The sequence below is a fragment of the Primulina eburnea genome, chromosome 18, assembly GCF_022965805.1.
Source record: "Primulina eburnea isolate SZY01 chromosome 18, ASM2296580v1, whole genome shotgun sequence".
NCBI lineage: Eukaryota > Viridiplantae > Streptophyta > Magnoliopsida > Lamiales > Gesneriaceae > Primulina > Primulina eburnea.
Genome location: NC_133118.1, coordinates 31,682,460 through 31,701,942, shown reverse-complemented (window position 1 = coordinate 31,701,942; position 19,483 = coordinate 31,682,460). Strand labels below are relative to the sequence as shown.

General features: G+C 34.5%; 4 protein-coding genes across 9 annotated transcripts; 1 reads left to right on the top strand and 3 right to left on the bottom strand.

Annotated features, from left to right (window-relative positions):
* Positions 1 to 3,766, bottom strand: LOC140819442 (uncharacterized). The gene is made up of 6 exons (XM_073179534.1): positions 3,469 to 3,766; positions 2,625 to 2,879; positions 2,365 to 2,538; positions 2,145 to 2,251; positions 1,706 to 2,028; positions 1 to 781 (listed from the first exon to the last, which is right to left on the bottom strand). Exons 1-6 carry the CDS (start codon positions 3,586 to 3,588, stop codon positions 180 to 182), a joined length of 1,581 nt encoding a protein of 526 aa, XP_073035635.1. The 5' UTR covers positions 3,589 to 3,766; the 3' UTR covers positions 1 to 179.
* Positions 3,767 to 10,742: 6,976 nt separating this feature from the next.
* Positions 10,743 to 12,954, top strand: LOC140819321 (aspartyl protease family protein At5g10770). Its single transcript, XM_073179351.1, has 2 exons — positions 10,743 to 11,019; positions 11,466 to 12,954. The coding sequence occupies exons 1-2, from the start codon at positions 10,857 to 10,859 to the stop codon at positions 12,728 to 12,730; spliced, it is 1,428 nt and encodes a 475-aa protein (XP_073035452.1). The 5' UTR covers positions 10,743 to 10,856; the 3' UTR covers positions 12,731 to 12,954.
* Positions 12,955 to 13,308: 354 nt separating this feature from the next.
* On the bottom strand, positions 13,309 to 17,039 carry LOC140819320 (probable folate-biopterin transporter 3). The gene is made up of 5 exons (XM_073179350.1): positions 16,241 to 17,039; positions 14,954 to 15,213; positions 14,554 to 14,649; positions 14,305 to 14,475; positions 13,309 to 14,155 (listed from the first exon to the last, which is right to left on the bottom strand). Exons 1-5 carry the CDS (start codon positions 16,605 to 16,607, stop codon positions 13,562 to 13,564), a joined length of 1,488 nt encoding a protein of 495 aa, XP_073035451.1. The 5' UTR covers positions 16,608 to 17,039; the 3' UTR covers positions 13,309 to 13,561.
* A 605-nt stretch (positions 17,040 to 17,644) lies between these two features.
* Positions 17,645 to 19,407, bottom strand: LOC140819889 (uncharacterized). 6 transcript variants are annotated; one of them, XM_073180147.1, is made up of 2 exons: positions 19,175 to 19,407; positions 17,645 to 18,178 (listed from the first exon to the last, which is right to left on the bottom strand). In XM_073180147.1, the coding sequence occupies exon 2, from the start codon at positions 18,149 to 18,151 to the stop codon at positions 17,843 to 17,845; it is 309 nt and encodes a 102-aa protein (XP_073036248.1). In that variant the 5' UTR covers positions 18,152 to 18,178; positions 19,175 to 19,407; the 3' UTR covers positions 17,645 to 17,842. The 6 variants fall into 6 exon arrangements, with proteins under 6 accessions (XP_073036248.1, XP_073036250.1, XP_073036247.1 ...); XM_073180149.1 differs by having other exon boundaries at positions 19,212 to 19,407; XM_073180146.1 differs by having other exon boundaries at positions 19,127 to 19,402.
* Between the last annotated feature and the right edge of the window lie 76 nt (positions 19,408 to 19,483).

Sequence of the window (19,483 nt, the reverse complement as noted above, 5' to 3'; positions counted from 1 at the left end):
AAGCATACAAAACAAACATGTTTCAGCACCTCGTTGATTATGTAATAGAATACATAACACATACAAACAGAGATTCAAAGCCAGCACATAGATGAGAGTTTACAGGATTCTTCATCAATCTGAATTTCTGAATCCCCGACACTATCGCTAAATGTTTATATACAAGACGAAGCGGCGTGTTATCTAGCTTGGCTCTCCAGATCTTCAGAGATATTGAACAAGAACTGTGGTAGAGAAGCTATCCTAGGGAGATTGAGCAGTAACTCTCCGACCGAGTCTTTCCTGGACATAGCCGGTGCCTGATTGTACCCGGATGTTTCGTTATACTCGTCATGAAGGACACCAGATCTGCATTCACTAGTGGATGCACCAACAGAGTAGTATTCGTCAGTTCTCTTTTGCTCGAAAGAGAAGTTGGGATTAATGTCGTTTTTGGATTCGGAGTTTGAAACTGCTGCAGAATCTTTCTGCAGGAGGCAGCAAAGAGAATTCACCCGGGACATCAGCAGCTTCTCATCAGAGTCTGGCATGTTTTGGAGGTCGCTAAAAAGGCACCGGTTTATATCGTCCAATATTTCAAGACTGTGCCAATCCTCACTCGAGAGAACTGGATTGCTGGATGTTCCGTGCTCTGATATCCTGCTCTCAAGATGGCTCACCAAGTCACTCATGGACATGGAAGAATGGAGCCCGGGTGCCCTGATCTGATCCCAGTTGCTGAGTGCTTTGAATTGCTCCATTCCACCATGTTTGAAATCTTCAGAAGCCATGGCGTCCTTAACTGAGTGCATTTGTTGTGATCATAGGGTCAGTACAGAAAATGACTACTTGAAATTCCAGAGGAAAACTACGGATAAAAGTTAAATATCAACCATTACAATAATTAAATGGTACCTCAATTAGTTAGTACATAAAAATGAGTGATTAATTAAATCAATAGTAACTTACCAACCTAAAGGAAACCAAAAAGTAAATTGCAGCCAGACAAAAACAATAATAACCGAAAGCATTTCGAGGAAGAAGATTTTGATAATCTTGTTCTACGAATAACTTGGAGCTGGTTACAAATCACTCGTGCGGCAATTTTAAGATTTTGGGGCTGAAAGACCAGAAAACATATAGATCTAAAACGCAACTGTCCAAACTAAAATGAAAAGAGTAATGATTGATTGGCATAACTAAAGAATTATAATAAGCGTTGAACAATAAGCTGGGAACTATGGTATTGGATAATCTATTGCCTCTGTATAATATAGAGACCGGCAGATTCCTCGGCTTTTCACTGGATCTATTGGGATCTAAGCTTATGAGCAGACCTGGTGAAAATGGTAAAAAAGACATTTCCGGGATATGCCACCGGGATATCATCAAACTATTGTTTTGGAGTTCAACACTATAGCAGATACGGCAGGCAAATATTGGTTATCAGTTATCACGAAGGAAGACATTTCGATACCATAAAAAAATGAAAGATCCTCGATCAAATTTAATCTGCAGATTGCTCATGTGGTTGACTCTGCTAAAGAAAGAAACACACGGAACAAAACTAAGCATTAAAATATTACCGCCTTGAAATAACAAATCCAAACAGAAGCAGCGCAGGACCAAATACTTAAAACATAGATAAAGTCAAAGTTGTGACTACTAAGAAACGGCAACTTCAGCCAGATTTCAGCAAAACCTTCAAAATTCGCGACAATTTTACCTGAACTAGGTGATGGTGTTTCACGAGGATACGATTCAGAATTTCTGCTAAGAGCATCTTGATCATTCTTAGAGGAAGAAGATTGAACCCCTGACGATGAATTGGTATTATGTAAGGTGAAAAAGGAAGGGCTTCCCACTTTATTCAAGTCAATTTCACTGTTTTCATTCTGATCATCAAACATAGTGTGCCTGGGTTCAAAATAAGGTGAACCCGATGTTATCTCGCCTTGCTGACTGAGAATGTTCAAACGGGGATCACATTGAATGAGTTTTTCAAAATGTTTTCCCAACAAACCCTGTGGGCACTCCACATGATGTCGCCTGCAACGAGAAATTAGAATGTCACATGATTATAAACATTATTTGATAACAATGCTACAGCATCCCAGGACATGCCGTAGAAGGATATCAAAGCACGTTATGAAATTTCATTTCACCTGTGTATACTTGCTTGTCCCCCAGTAAAATCTGCAGTCGCCTGCCAGAGGGTGTGCTTCCTTGGTTGAGGATTAGTCTCCCTGAAGAAAAGAGGTTGTCGCGCCAGCTGCATCAGGAACAACAGGAGGGAAAATATCATGGTAATGTGTCAGTAATTGGAGAAGCAATTAAACATCCAGATACTTATAAAACCAGTAAAATGATAACAAAGGTTTATACCACAACATCAAAAGTTCCAGGACCATCATCTGGGTAATTTGCCTTCAGAGCCATGATATCGGACCACTGAAATTCAATTTTATTTTTAAGACCACCATCAAGAACTTCCCACACCAGCTTATGCTTTGCAAAATAACATTTTGCCACCAAGTCTCCTTCGTATCTAGATTTATACTGCAGAGGCAGGAAATGTTTCCATGATTTCAACCAAAATTTCATTTTAAAGCCCCACATATTTTCTTCCACACACAGAAACGTACCTCCCAGGTTCCAATCTGAAGAATTAAAGCAGGAAAATTTGAAGCTTTCAGCTTATCGCCAGATGCAGCACCACCTTTTGGTTCTTTTTTACCATGTCCATGACTTCCAACTTTCGCCTTATTTGCTTGGGATAGTTTCATCTGGATCAACTCCAAGAGTGAAGGGCTTTTCCGCAGGCGTAAACCCAATGGACTAGGCTCAGCAAGTGGGTTGTATTGTGATGCTGGAACTTCGAAACCTCCCATTGCTCGACTCTGTTAAAGTAGTGAAAGCACATATCATATGAATAACGTAATAGCCAAATATCAACATTATTATTTTGAAATCCACAAAGATCAGCTTATAGATGGGGGGGTTCCAAGGAAATTAAGTAAAATCCCAAATACCACTAATTTTACAATAATCAAAGAATCACAATTAATTGCATACGCACACCACATAAGGAGTACAGTATATAAATTCTTCGCTCGCGAATTTAGCAAGTCGGGAACTTTCGAGTAAATCATTCACCAATCAACACATCATATAGAATATCGACCAACCCAAGTTCATCACCAATGAATTACATAACCAGTTCAAAAATTAATAATAGCTTGCATCAATATTAGTAATAAAAAAAAACCTAAACGAACACCTCAACGACTAAAAATATAAAGCAACACAACAGGTTAAACAAAAAAATCAAAATTGACCAATAAATCAATATAACCAACACTCCTTCAGAAGATTTATGCTGGTGATTCCCACAGAAACAAGTAAATTTTCTATAAAAAAAAATACAAATTTTCAAAACACACCTGCAAGCACAAAAACGAAGAAAATATATAAATCACACAAAATTACTTTGGCGCGCTTCTGAAGCGGTCCATGCTCTTCTTCCAAAGGATCTTCCACTTCCATCTTCACCGGAGGCATCCTTTCGCTGTGAGATTCCGATTTACCGTTTTTCATCAACTGAACCATTAACAAGCCGATGAACTGGTACTCCACCGGATTTTTACTGCTCGGATCGAACAACAGTGGAACCCGGTGAGCAGGAAAAGGAGAGGAACACTGGATCCCCGCGTCGACTCGGCGAGTTTGGAGAATTGTTGAGCTATGACTCGAAGAAGACGAAACGAACAATGGATGCGTATTCGATTTGAAGTTGAAAATGGTTGAATAAATTACGTCCGCAATTCACACGTGTCGACTTTCCGTAACGATTTCTTACAGGTGGGTAATTTTTTCCATTTTTTACTTTCTCTTTTGTTTCGAAATTACGAATTTGGGAATCAAAGCTTCAGAGTTCGGACCATCTGATTATTTTAAAACAAATGACAAAAAAAAAATCTAACATCTTAAGAAAAAATTTAGGAATATAATCCCCCAACTTCTATCGTGCTCATCGTTGAGATATATAATCATTTATCAATATAAAGTACAATTTTAATATAATTCATTATATCTCGTAGATCAGTGTCATCTTAATAATATGATAAAAAATTATGTGATACAGTTTCACGGGTCGTATTTGTGATACGGATCTCTTATTTGGGTCATCTATGAAAAATTATTATTTTTTATGCTAAGAGTATTACTTTTTATTGTTAATATCGATAGGGTTGACCCGTCTCACAGGTTAGGATCTATGAGACTGCTTTAATAATAGACACACTACGTATCAAAACTATTTAATTTTGATATATTCCAAATTAAAATTTTCACCCCTTAGTTCACCGATGTATACAAATGTATTTTTTATTTTTTTTCAACTTCATTCAAATCTAATTTAATCATTCTATCAAATTTTATTTTAAGACAAAAATTTGTGTGAGACGGTCTCACGGGTTATATTTGTGAGACGGATCTCTTATTTGGGTAATCCATGAAAAAGTATTACTTATTATGCTAAGAGTATTACTTTTTATTGTGAATATGGGTAGGGTTGACCCGTCTCACGGATTAAGATCCGTGAGACGGTCTCACATGAAATCTACTCTTATTTTAATGTTTATCGAAACTCGTTAGCTGACATACCTTCTGTCGACAAAACTCACAAAATAAGACTAGGAAATTATGAAAGCAGGACGAACAAAAACCAATTTATTAAATTTTTGAGATTATATTTTATATAATTCATTATCTTTTAAGTTTATTTAGTATCAATAATACTTTAGATCCATTTTTAATAAACTCGAGTCATTTAATCTCAAGTATACAATTGGTTATTATTTATATATAAAAAAAACTAAATCAATTAATTAATTAATAATTGTTTATTAGTTATGGGGGGTAATTTCGTCTTTTCGGTGGACGGAGAATAGTGGATAAAAAGTTTGGCCCTACATCTTGAAGCTTCTTTCGGCTGTCACCATCGGACGGCCGTGATTTACTCATGGAACACGTGTAAGACGCAGATGCCCGATGCTCACACGTCAGAAATAAATTTAAATAAAAATTGAAGTGGATAATTTTCGATGATCGGGTATTTGTCGTGTTGTCGCAAAATGGATGTGCTCCCGAAATAAATAAAAAATAAAATAAATAAATAATTTCGGCGGCTGTCTTTTTTGGACTAATGATTTGTTTTTGTGGATTTTTGAAGTTTACTTGTGTCTTAAAATATCGGCCTTGTCTTTGTCATGATTTCATTCATGTAATTGCAAATCATTGATCAAATTGACTACATTATCCAATTAATCAATGGTGGGGGATTTTTTAATGTCAATTCAAATAAGATTATGTCTTTTTATCTGCAAGACGGGTTAATCGTACCGATATTCACAATAAAAAGCAATATTTTTGACATAAAAATCAATATTTTTTCATTAATGACTCAAATAATAGACTTGTATCACAAAATACGACCCGCGTAATCGTCTCACACAAGTTTTTATCTTCAAAGAAATATATGCTAAAATTTAGCTTATCGGTATCTAGTTTTCTTTTCTCCTAGGATAGTTTTATTTATATCATGTGAGAATTTTTAGGAACTTTCTTTTAGATTTATTCATTCTTTTTGTGTAAGATGTCTCGAATATTTTATACAAAATATAATTATAAGAAATAGTGAGAGACTACACTATAATTTTGATATACAAATTAAAAAATAAATTGAAAAATAAAAGAAGACCTATGTGAGAATGAACATATAATCTAAACATCAAGAAACAATGACTCTATTCGCTGAACGACATATAACTTACATTAAAATTTTAACATTTTATTAATATATGTAATTATTAAAACAGACCATGACACCAAAGTTAGTTACTCTAAGTGTCTCAAACTTAGTAAAATAGTTTAGATATGTTCTTGTTAAAACGACCAGTTATATATGTGTGTTTTCAAAACGCGAGTTTTTTTGAAAATCTTGTTATATGATTTATGTTTTATCTCTGGATAATTTTGAACCAAGTAGTAGAAATATATATTCTGGATACTGACCAGTACCTACTCTTGATTTCTTCTGACTTCTCATATCACTTGTCTCACCCTTTTCATATGTCTAATATATAAGAAAATCATATCAATTTAATAATATGGACGAATTTGGATTCAGTACTTATTTTTTATATAAAAAAATCAATGTTAAATATACTTGTTAATCATCTTTGATTCTTATTATACTTTGTGATATTGATGTAATTTTGCATAATCTATTTCAAGAACAGAGAGGATTCGTGATTTTCCCTATTCACTCACTACTTCCATTCTATATAAATGAAGAATAATTTAGAGGCGCAAGATTGGTTGAATTTTAGTAGGAGCAGGTAGGAAACCAATCGTTAAAAAGTGTTGGATAAATGTTGCCATTGTTAAAATTAGTTATGCTTGTTCTTAGAGAGGTAATAGGTTTTCAGATTTTTAATGACTTTTATGGAGGATAAAAGTTTAGAGGTATTCAAATTAGACTGTTATATACTCTATAAAAGTTGGTGGTATTTAATATAAACTTTTGCAGAATTTTAAAAAGTCATATGGTATTCAAACTTAACTTTTAAAAACTTTAGAAAAGTTTATAGGCATTCTAAATATCAATAAAGTTTTAATGACTCGGTGAAATTCTATTAAGTACAAAAATTATAACATAAGGTGCAACAATAAATGTCAAAAAAAAAATTTTGATTCAACCAAAAGATTTGGATGTACATTTAATTTATACATCTCTCAAACTCACATACTCAATACAAAGACTAAAATTTTCATTATTTTTTCATCTATTTTTTTTTCTTACTTTTAATTTTAAAAAGAAAAATTTATCGTTAATGACAGTTTAAAATCAAAAATATTAACATCGTTCATTTTATTTTTGAAATTCCAATTTCAAAACCTCATAAAATTTAGAATTATATTTATTAAAAATTTAAAAAATTATTACACTACATAATAAAAAAATTATAATTATTTTTTACCTATAAATTAAAAATAATAATTAATTTTTATAAGTAAAATGTAATTTTTTTTATTAATTATTATATGACATTTGATGTTTGATTATTTTTTTTATAATTTTATTTATTCAATATCTTAATTTTGATTATAATTCAAAATTATTATACATAATTTTTATTAACTTGAATGATAATATATGTGTGTGTTGATATATAATTTTATAAGTTTATCAACACACATATATAAAAATAACTATAATAAATTAATTATATTAAAATTTTATGAAATTACCCTAGTTACAAATATCTTAACATACTTATTATTTATTTTCATCCAAAAATAATTATCTTGTTTATTTTTTTTCATTTGGCATATTGTTTGCATGTTACTGACTATTTATATTTTTGCAGTTTTCAAAAATTATGTATATTATTCATTAGTTAATTAACTCTACAAATATGATTTAGTGGGTAAATATTGTCGATGATGTATATCCAAATCGACGTCAATTCTTGGCTCTTTTTCGAGTACGTTATCATCTTCAAGAATTCATAGGTCAATATCGGTATCTTGAAGATGCTAAAGAGTAGTTCAATCTTTGTCATGCTTCTTTGAGGAATGTTATTGAGTAGATATTTAGTATATTTAAATCACGATTTAAAATATTCAAGATAATTCCTCCATTTTCGTATACGACCCATATACGACACAAATTATATATAATTTGAGATATTAAAAAGATGGTTTTCAAGTGGATTTTAAAGTGTATGCTTCAAAATGGGCTTTCCGTCGAAGCCCATCACAGGCTTTGGCTATTCATGGAACGGCCCCACACACAATGTTGACTTGAAATGTGTGTAATTTTATGGTCTCGGCTTTCACGTAAAAACTCATTGCAACAAAATTATTTCAAGTTAAATATATTGGTGGGGGACTAATTTATGATATTCATTAAATTCTAATGACCAAAATTAATCCCGAGCTCTATTTTTTATTTTCTTTCAATTTTCATATAAAAATAATAAAAAAATCATCATTTTTTTTTTATTTTAAAAATAATTTTGATTACTTAATTTAAAAAGACAAAAACTTGTGTGAGACGGTCTCACGGGTCATATTTTGTGAGACGGGTCTCTATTTGGATAATCCATGAAAAAGTATTACTTTTTATGCTAAGGGTATTACTTTTTATGGTGAATATGGGTAGAATTGACCCGTCTCACAGATTGAGATCCGTGAGACGATCTCACATAAGACCTACTCATTTAAAAATAATCAAATGCTAGCATCGTGATTTTAATAAGTTTGAGAGTTCTAGTAGTCTTATCTTCATATAATAATAATAATATTCTTACATTAATATTTAAGCAAAATCAAAATAATATTTATAAAAAAAAATCTAAAAGTTAGTACGTGAACTAACAAATTTTATAATCATGAATTTTTTTTATAAAATTTATAATCCATGGTTTATAAATTTGGCAAAAACATGTGTGAGACGGTCTAACTGATCGGATTTTGTGAAACAGATCTCTTATTTAGACCATCCATGAAAAGTATTACTTTTTGTGATGAGAATATTACTTTTTATTGTGAATATGAGTATGGTTGACATGTCTCACAGATAAAGATTCGTGAGACCGTCTCACAAGAGACCTACTCAATAAATTTTTATTCAAAAATGATTTATCGTGTAAGTTTTTTTACTACAAATTTTAATTAATTTTGATCTGTTGATCTAAGTTTTCTTTATGTTAATAATTAAAATAATTTCTATTCGTATATATATTTAATAAATATTTATATTGTAGATGTTCTATTATTTAGCTTCTTTTATCTTTGCCAAAATTTTATTAAGTATTTTATTAAGAAAGTATGAGGACTAAAAATGTATTTTTACCAATAATAATTTTATATCTCTCTTTTATTCCCCTAAATTTTTCCAAGATATTATTTTAAAAAATATATATATATATATATTTATCGCTTCCTCGTATCCCTTGTCGGGATGTGAGATGCCCCTGTTGAGAAGCAAGCTTTGGGATGGTCCTACTCGCCAGCAAATTGACAAGGACTCGTGAATTGGTTGCCCCAACAACTGCATAATCAAATTGGACCCCTTTTGGTTTTTTATACATAAAAGTAGGTTTTTTGTCAGACGTTCTTACGAATCTTTATCTGTGAAACGAGTCAGCTATAACGATATCCATAATAGAAATTAATAATCTTAACATAAAAGTAATATTTTTTTCATGGATGACCCAAACAAGAAATCAGTTTCACAAAATAAAACCCGTGATACCGTCTCACACAAGCTTTTGCCTAGATAAAAATAGTACATTACATCCATAGTAATGGATATTTGTGTTATACACTAGAAAACATATTTATTCAATGTACACAAATTTTGGATGAATTTGTAAATTGAGCGAATTGCACAAATACTACTAGTTATAGTTATTAGGCAATCACTAAATATTTGGTTTTATAATTCATATCAAAGTCAATGTTATACATTTTACTATCGTATGCGTCTAAGTTTATAGAATTAACGACCATGGTTTGGCACATCACCCTACTATTTTTTCGACTATGAAAAGTTCCAAGTTTTGTAGATTTACTAAGAGGACGGTTATACGGTTTAAACTTGATATCTCATGGATGAGCTCACTACCCTTGACCCATCCCTAGTTCGAATGGAAGACAGACCCATCAAGGGCCCAATTATTCTCATACAAATATCATGTTTGAGTGTTCGGTTGATTCATTCACTATATTGTTTTTCAGCAGCACCCTTAGCTTTTCTCCATTTATATCCTCAGTCTCTTACTTGACCGTCGAAGGAGCTACTTCAGGACATCCTCCTGGTCCCGTTCCAACGGTCTTATTCGTGATTTTAGGCTCGAGACAATTTTGGAGCCTGCATCTGGACTAGTGACACTTACTAAAATCGGACCCTAAACTGATAAATGTCCGATTCTATATATATTGATGGATTAACGAGCATTATAACAACACGATTATATTTATATCAATCGAATATCCTTGACTAATGCATCAATCGAAGAATGCATGAATACGAGAAGGATAGGAGAGAATACTTCGTCGGGGAATCTTAACCAAGTGGTATTTATGTTCGATGTTGCGCATGTGACATGCAATTGAATGAAAATGGAAAAACGACAAACATAGTGACAAATTGTTAGAACTCTCTTTTCCCTGTTCGTTGTGACAGTTGAATCCGTAAAAAGAGTCCATAGAAACCTCCGCACACTACAAGAAAAAAGACATACCAAATCGTCGTATTCGCTCAAAAACAACGATTTTTTACCGTTGTTGTGAAAAACCGTCGCAAATAAAATTAGTGATGGATTTACACATTAGTGATGGTTTATTTGATGAAGTGACATAAACTTCTCTTTGAAAAGTACATATTCGAATCCATGTAAAAAACAACATAATCTCACATCCCAAATGTTGCCATAAAAAAATCGTTGTCTAAGTGCTAAGCTTGAGTTGGAGATGTAAGAATTATACGTAAAATTGTAATTTTGCATATTATTAGATTTTGTGATTTCGCTCATACTTATTATTGTGAGAAAAATTTCTGATATCATTCCGAATTAATTTTTGCTCAGATAAATGAACCTGAAAATTTCCACGTGAAATACCAATAATTTCTCATGCAAGAGTGGGGCCTCTAGCCAACTCCTCCTTTGTCCTCATGCCAAATTCCAAAATTTTCAAGAATCCACCCACCGATCCTCTCCCACTTCTTCTATTTTCCCTCTGCAAATCCATCTGAAATCAAAATTTGATTTGCATCCATAAAATTTAAACCAAGTTTCTTGGAAATGGCCTTCTGGCCATCACTTTTTGTGTTTCTTGCCATTGTTCTTATTAGTTCTTCTGGCAACAATGTGTCTGGTTATGATGATACTAAGCAACTTTTGCCACTGAAAAGGCCTCAACCCGCATGGCGGAATGACACACAGAGTTTCTTGTCTCAGAAATCAAGTAAGTATGATCAAGAACACATTGTTCGGATAAGAGACAACATGGTGTTCATCGATTATTTCTATGAAAATCAAATCTATTCCACAAAATCTGATGTCTATGCTTGACATTGTTTAGTAGCGGGCATTTGCTTTAATTTATTCTTAACTTGAAGATTGATTTCATTATTTATTCAAGATACCATAAAGCAAACTTCTTTTTCCCTTGTTTGGTGGGGTAAGATTCAAGCCAATAAGCTTTTCAATGGTATTAACTTGTTAATTTGTTTCATGCATGAAATTGGATTTAAATGAGAAAATGCCAGTAGTTACCATGGCTGTCTGTCTTTTCGTTCAAGATTTAGGCGGCAATTGTGATGCTAATGCCAACTAATAGCATCAATAGTACATGTGAATCCTGCACAAGTACAGCTATGTCTAATTATAGTAGTTAAAATCCTTCATCAGGGACTCAAAATGCTGCTACTGTACTTGAAATGAAGCACATAGACCACTGCTCCAGATCGACATGGGAATTGGACCAAAGGCTCGAAAAATGCCTTGTTGCAGATGATATTCGAGTTAATTCTATACAATCACACATCAAGAGTATACTTTCTAGCCAAACGGAATCCTCGAAAACTCAGATTCCTATTACCTCAGGTGTGAAATTGCAGACACTAAACTATGTTGTCACGGTAACTTTAGGAGGCCGAAACGTTACAATGATTGTTGATACTGGAAGTGAGCTGACTTGGGTTCAATGCTTACCTTGCAAATTGTGCTACACTCAACCGGAACCCTTGTTCGACCCTGTGATATCTCCTTCGTATCAATCAGTTCTGTGCACTTCACAAGCCTGCAATACTCTACCGTTGGCTACAGGCAACTTACGAAAGTGTGGAAATAATGCAGCAACTTGCAACTATGTTGTCACATATGGAGACGGATCCTACACTCATGGGGAACTGGGTCGGGACCGTTTACTTATTGGATCAACGCTGGTTGATAGCTTTGTGTTCGGATGTGGTCGGAACAATAAGGGTCTGTTTGGGGCAGCTTCGGGATTGATTGGATTGGGAAGGAGCGATCTTTCATTGATTTCTCAGACTTCTAATTTGTTTGGAGGAGTTTTTTCCTATTGCTTGCCTGATAGTGATGCTGCAACTTCAGGTTCACTCATACTAGGGGACGATTCCTCGGTTTACAAGAATTTTACACCGGTTTCTTACACGATATTGATGACGAATCCATTTCTTAACAGCTTCTACATTCTGAACTTGACTGGAACAAGTATTGGTGGGGTGAGTTTAGAGTCTCCAGATTTCAGAAATAGTGGAATTTTAATCGATTCAGGGACGGTTATAACAAGGTTTCCTCCATCGATATATCAGGCTATTAAGTCAGAGTTCTTGAAACAGTTTTCAGGGTATCCTCCAGCCCCAAGTTTTTCAATCTTGGATACCTGCTTCAATCTGTCAGCATTTGAAGAAGTGAACATTCCTACACTTAAAATGAAATTTGAGGGCGATTCTGAGATGACTGTGGATGTTAGTGGGATGTTCTACTTCGTCAAAAGAGATGCATCTCAGGTATGTTTGGCTCTTGCAAGCCTTGCATATGAAGATGAGATCGGTATCATTGGAAATTATCAACAGAGAAACACAAGAGTTATATATGATATTAAGCAGATGAAACTGGGATTTGCAAGGGAGATTTGTAGTTACAGTTAGTTCAGTTGGATCGAACATATATTTTTTGTGATATCTTCATCTACATTAGTCCGAATGCACGGCAACATGACAATAGTGCATACATTTTTTTCCACAAAACCTCAACGGCTTAACAACACTTTGAATTAAAAGAATGGTTTATTAGTTTGATTCTGCATATAAACTCGTATTTTGTAGTGTGAGATTGATACAGAATACATGAACACCACTTGTTTTTCAAATTCGGTCAGTGTTCAAATAGTAAATTATACTTTAAGAGACTCTTATATCCTCGGTATATGTATGATAGTTTTGAGTGTACAATCAATGAAGGAAGATTTATGGAGCATTCATAACTTTTCGGTGATTCGTATGATTCGACAATCGAGATTCGGCATTAGATCCATTGAAAGGCTTGAAGATTTCAGTTTCACTTCTAACATAAGCTATATCTTTCACTACACCAAGAACCAGACGACCATGTTAATATACTAGGATGCAGATAAATATTAACTCTTATGATCAACTTGAGAAGAGACGATCAGCGATTCTCATACTTGCCTGTGAAACTGAATAAATAACAGACACAAATATATTGATTATGTATATTCAGAACAAATCTGGTGCTATTGACTTGAAGTAACTTGAAAATTTGAAGCATTTATCAATTCTCTCACCTAAAATTACACTATTTTAGGAGGGTCATCCTATTTTTCAGAGTAAGAATATCTTCTCCTGTTCTATCTGCACTATTACATGAATGATGAAAAAAAAAGAAAAGTAAACAATCCAGGAAAACTTGAGGAACAAACCTCGGTTTCGTCTCGAACCATTTTCTTGGACTTGGCCGCGTCAGTGGACAGAGTTGATCAGAGAGGCCATTTCTGTATTATTAGGATCTGATGTGCCATCACCCTTCTTTGTCTTCAACATTTCAGCCGGAAGAATTGCCGCATTAGGATCACCACCAGGTATCAAAAATAAGATTGTGATCGGAAGAACTCGGAGAACGCTCCTTATTAATATGGCCACCCAAAGGTTGTCAAATGTCGTTCTTGTCACGTTCAAAGAGTGGAGCAGGAGGCCTCCAGCCCAAGATGCTGTAAAAGAACCTACATGGTCTATTGCCATAAGCAAGGCGAAGAATGTGCCTTCGATACCAGAGGGACAAAGCTTTGAACTTAGTACGAGAAGAGGCATCCACTTCAGACGACCAATCATGTGAGAAACTGCTGAGTCGATTACAACTACCGCATAATCTGGCAAGCCCAATTGCAAGTTTATACGTGAAACTAATATTAAATCTAGCATTCCTGAAGCACCATAGAGTAACTGTGCCCAGAAAAGTATGCGGCGAAAAGGGTGAGTTCTGAAGGCATTTTGATAGAGGAAAACGCCTAGAAGAGAGCCGACAGCTCCAACAGCTGATATGGATCCCACCATTTCCTGCACAAGGAAAATGAGAATCACCCGTTTCAATTCAGTCATATACCTTGGATGTATACAAAGTTTTAATTACATAACATTGCACGAACCAACTAAATCGTTTAGCTATCAACAAGTGAGAGTTAAATAATAAAAGAAAGAGGGAGTACTTGTGAAAAAGAGGGGCCGGTTTTAGCATCTGTATACCAATAAAACATCCCCTCGTGAATGTGCAAACTCACTGCCAGTGACAAGTACATGTACAAACATGGCCGCCAAACAACCGGGCATTTAAGTGATGTCCACATAACCATACCAGCATCCGCAAATTTTTGGTTCACCTGTTCACAAACAAATTTCATAAGGTCGTGTCCATTAGAGCAAAAGGCTAAAATTTTCCTCAGAAAATAGTTTCTTACTCGCTTATAAGAAATGTTTCGGATAGAAGGCTCTTGTATTATCATTCCCACCAAGATGACTAGTCCAGCTGGAATACTAAGAATTCCAAACACCCCCTGCAAGGAAATTGCCATGATTAGTTATAAGCAAGATGGTATCCCTCACCTGGATCATGTGGAATTCACATTGCACGAGAGATATTCAGATTATTACCAGAAAGAATTAGCTTATCTAAAAAAAATTGTTTAACTAAATATACAATCATTTAAAATAAATGTCAAGCTGAATTTCTAAAAGTTATAAATATTATACCACATTCAGTATCATGTTAATAGTCACGTCAAGACCCAACGAAATTAGTCCAAAAGAAAATATGGTGATAAAATAATCGTAGCTACATAAAATAAGATAGTAGCAAACCTTTGATCCGATAATATGAACTAGAAAGCCACTAATGGTGAATCCAATTAATTGACCTACAGAGGAGCTGAATCCACACAAGCTCTGCATGTCTCCAGCAAGAGAAGGATGACTTATACTATTCTCTGTCACACAGGCATCAATAGTCACATCTGCAACAGCCACTCCAAGGCTCCCACCTATTAGGAGTAACAATGCATATACAAGGTACAGGTTCGTTTGACTTGATAGAATAATCATGGACATGGCACCGATAACACCTGGAACAAAAAAGGTTAATTAACATCAGTATTCTTAAGACGATGAACTTTGTGCTTTAATTTTATTGTGGACTGGTGCTTGTTAAGTCATTAATTTTTTTTAAAAAAAAAGCCGCACGCGGGATTAAAATGCTTTCATCGATAAAAGAGAACAGCGGAATTTGGCATCAGAGCACATTACTAATGACTAATAGTAATTAGTCTCGTTCTTCTTTCAGTGGCTACAAAACAACTCTGGTAACTCATGTCAAAACTGCACTCTAGCATCAAATTCAGAAAGTTCGTAAAATTCCAATAATCTAAAGGAGTCTTCCTGAATAAATTTCCATCACCAAAATTCCCGATCTGTCTTTCATAGATACACACTTCATTACTAATCACATCGTTGTGAAATGTGTCAGTCTCATGAACTGCTTAAATTTGTCTTATGCATCCACCTACCTCTATGAGTATCTTTGCATAAGGAGTGTATTCCAGCTAACAAAGAGCTTGCTTCCCAGTTCCTAGGACATTTTAAGAGGTTTAATCACATCTATCTAGGTTTCACGGGAGCAGCGATCACCTTTATATTTGCAAAGAAATACTTTCTTACTTAACAAATGTATAACTCATGTCAAGACCACAATCTAGCATCAAATTCAGATATTCATAGGACTTTATAGAGTTAGAGGATCCTTCCCAAAAAATTTCCGTCAATGAAGTAACTGATCCTTCTTTCATAATTCCACACCTCCCTATTAATCACATTCAACTTTTGTTCCTCGACACAATTCTTACTTTCGATTAGCCATGAAGAATAAAATTTCAAGTACATATTCTAGTAGATGCCAATAAAATTGTGGGAGGCATATATAATCAAGATCTTTGAAATGAATCATAATTTAAGACTGCAATCTCGATTCTTGATCAAGTAAGAAAAGGCTAATAAAGAATTCTTGAATTATTAAGAAGAAACTAGCATCTTTTCCACTGATCCAAGATCAATTCTAACAAGAAATGCTTATGTGACAGTCGACTTTCAATTTACCGGCAATGATGAAGTATGGTCTCCTTCTGTTTCCACCAATAGGAACAGTATCTGTGAAAAGACCCCACAAGGGCTTAATAATCCAAGGGATTTGAATGAATCCAAAGTAAACCTGAGCTTCAGATGGCTGCAATTTCTGCTCATCTTTCATGTAATATTGTGTGCTCACTTTGCTCAGCCCCATACAAAGCCCCTGGTTGATTCCGTACACGATAACCACCCCCAACACAAAGCTCCAGTGCAGTTCATCACACAGCTTTCTAAACCAACAAAAGGGGCCAAGAATCAGTCCCAAGATTCCATTTTTTCGGGCCCTTTCCACTTGGGGCTGTTTTTCTTGAAATGGAACTTCTTCTTCCAGATCCATTATAGTCAAAAACCCTTCATTTAACCGTACCAGGTGATGATTCTGGAACGTTTTAGTTACAAATTTTTTAACAAAATTACAAATAAAAGTGGATCAACTAATATCTTGAAAAAGATTTCGTGGTTCTTGAGCTGGCTTACGCGTTTTTGGTGGAATTTTCAGCTAGGAGGTAGGAGGATGGACAGAACATTAGGCAAGCAAAGAAAGGCTGTCAATGGAAATATGAATGAACGAAACTGAAAGCAGACGACTTTAAACCCATCCGTGGCAGGTCTTTTGAGCGCAAATCGTTTGAAAGATATGGTTGGAATTGAAATCAGTTTTAGTTCGAACTGTAGAGAGGATGGTTATCGTTTAGGTGCAGAAATGCGCCTCTTGTGGGTTGGTGGCAGTCGCAGACCCAGATCTAATCATGCTGTGATAGTTGTCTTTCTTCTGTTTGAAATTTGGCAGATTGCGACTCAAAAAATAATGTTTGACCAAAACTATTTATCATTAGAAAAAAACTTAATTTGTGTGAAACGATTTTACGGGGTCGTATTTTATGATACATATATCTTATTTAGGTCATCCATGAAAAAGATTCTTTTTATGTCAAGAGTATTACTTTTTATTGTGAATATCGGTCGGGTTGATCCGTTTCACAGATAAAGATTCGCGAGACTATCTCACAAGAAACATACTCTTCAAAATATAGAGCTCATTTAATTTTTTATCAAGAATATTTGTTTCTATCCCCTGAATTGAATCTGGTTGGTTTTGGTTAGGATTAGCATCAAACATTAATTTGTTAAAATGACATGGTTCCATGTGTAGCAAGTCACATGTTCTTGGTCAAATATATATTATTTTCAATATTGAAGTTTGATTAGAGTAGCGTTTTTAAATAAGATATTAGGTTCGAGATTAATTTGAAGCCGAGCAGGCCAAGAATTTGAGATGAGACGGTGATTTAATCTAAAATAGTTAACTTCAAAATTGTTTTAAAAATGTGGTCTAAACTTTAATTTTTTAAAACAATTTGAGAACAGAAGAGAAGCGATCTAAATTTCTCAATTGCACGAACAAAGATAAAACAAAATACATTCTTTCGGAACGTAGTATTAATGAGGTACAAAAAAACAAACAAAAATCAGTGTAGTTGGGGAGAATCTGTTCTCCTAATAAATAAATATTCTACTCTAAATTCCAAAACAGAACAAAACAAAGAACTCCAAGCAAGCAATTTTGATATACTAAAGGAATTTCAGTTTCCCTTTCGCCACAGAAGCTTTTGCCTGCTGCAAATGGCATGATGCCTTTCGAGCTCCTGTCAATCCAGAACAATCGGCAGCACCAAGAGTGACGGCAAAGTATAGATAAACAGTGCACAGAAATGTAAGGAGGATGAGTGCGGTTAGAAGAAATCGATGTCGTTGAACAAGGGTTGAACAGCTTCCCAACTCCTCGACTCGGGAGTATTGCCTCTTTAATATCGGTGGAGAAAAACCGTTCTGTGCTTGTGTCCTCCGATGGGGAGAAGTTATTACATTGTCAAGAACCATGTTTATGTGAACGGCACAAGAAAGCCCCTGCACATGTTTCCAGATTATTAATCTGTAAGAGCATCAAGATGAAGATCTTCATTCAACAAACCGAAAATAATAGGAAAAGATATGCATTGGTGGCACAGACAATATGAATAACATCAATACAAATCTTGTTCAAGAACTCCAGAAGGCAACAGCATAAATCATACCAGAGCCAAAATTCAACCTTCACAAGATACTCTATTCCCCCGCTTACATAAAACAATGAGATCTGAACTCGAAGGAGTACGTAAGGCAAGTTACATGCCAAACAACTAAATGTCGAGTTACTGCTACATCGGTTTTTTCCATTCGAATCCACGAAGGACAAACACAAGAATTGCAGAGAAATCATTAGTTCAAAAGCCATTCTAAAAAAGTCACATTCTTAAGGGAATGCAATGAGATAACAGTCCACCTGCTTAGGTAAACAGAAGCAGTTCTAAGAAACCAAAATTGAAAAAGCACATCAGCAGGTAATATTTGAAAATCTTAGCTAGCAGAAATCCAACATCTGACAAATCAAAACCAAAACATCTCAAGATCACAAGTCAGTCGGCTTGACAACATCTTACCGCTACCTAAAATTAACACAAGTTAAATATTTCCTAGAGATTATCTTTCGGAACAAAATGGATGAAATATTTGTCTAGCTGAAATGCCAAGATCTGATCCAAACATCCAGTAACCAATCCATCATTCTCATCAACAAATTCCAAATCCAAGACCCGAAATTTATGCGAATGCAAGGCAAGAAATCGCAAACCCCCCATCGCCTTTCAATCGCTAGTATCAAGTCAAGCATAAAGATTTCAAATCTAACTCATTCAATGCAAACAACATGGCATAAACACATCCAAACAATAAATCGAAAGATGCGAATACAAAGAACACGCACAAACTCAACAGATCTGCATAAAACAGAAAACACGTAGCATGAAAGAAGCTCACAGATGAAGAAGATGGAAAAGAAACGCTCCTCCAACAAAAGATCAGTACCTCTACGATAATGACGCCTTCAAACAATTTGGATTACCTTTCAAATCCAATCCAAATCAACATCAACCAATCAAAAAAAATGTACAAAAAAATTTTATCCCAATTCCAAACTGGGATTCACCAATTCTTTAACAAAATTCAATGCTTTTTTCCCGATTTGGGTGAATAAATAGAAGAGAAAAAAAAAAAGTTAAATGGAAATCACATGAAGGGGTGTCCGTAAAGATGTCGGCTTTCGGGTTTGGGCATTTAAATAATTTGTTGTTTTGACCCTTTTAACTTTGTAGGGTCAAATTTGAAATTTAGTAC

Coding starts and splice junctions, on each gene's coding strand:
- LOC140819320 (XM_073179350.1), bottom strand. CDS start 16,607: ATGGATCTGGAAGAAGAAGTTCCATTTCAAGAAAAACAGCCCCAAGTG. Junction 14,650..14,953: donor TTCATATTATCGGATCAAAG/GTTTGCTACTAT, acceptor ATTTCCTTGCAG/GGGGTGTTTGGAATTCTTAG. Junction 14,156..14,304: donor CCGGCCCCTCTTTTTCACAA/GTACTCCCTCTT, acceptor TTCCTTGTGCAG/GAAATGGTGGGATCCATATC.
- LOC140819442 (XM_073179534.1), bottom strand. CDS start 3,588: ATGGTTCAGTTGATGAAAAACGGTAAATCGGAATCTCACAGCGAAAGG. Junction 2,880..3,468: donor CGCTTCAGAAGCGCGCCAAA/GTAATTTTGTGT, acceptor CTACTTTAACAG/AGTCGAGCAATGGGAGGTTT. Junction 2,029..2,144: donor GGACAAGCAAGTATACACAG/GTGAAATGAAAT, acceptor TTCTCGTTGCAG/GCGACATCATGTGGAGTGCC.
- LOC140819321 (XM_073179351.1), top strand. CDS start 10,857: ATGGCCTTCTGGCCATCACTTTTTGTGTTTCTTGCCATTGTTCTTATT. Junction 11,020..11,465: donor TTTCTTGTCTCAGAAATCAA/GTAAGTATGATC, acceptor ATCCTTCATCAG/GGACTCAAAATGCTGCTACT.
- LOC140819889 (XM_073180145.1), bottom strand. CDS start 18,545: ATGGCTTTTGAACTAATGATTTCTCTGCAATTCTTGTGTTTGTCCTTC. Junction 18,179..18,362: donor GAATAGAGTATCTTGTGAAG/GTTGAATTTTGG, acceptor AAACATGTGCAG/GGGCTTTCTTGTGCCGTTCA.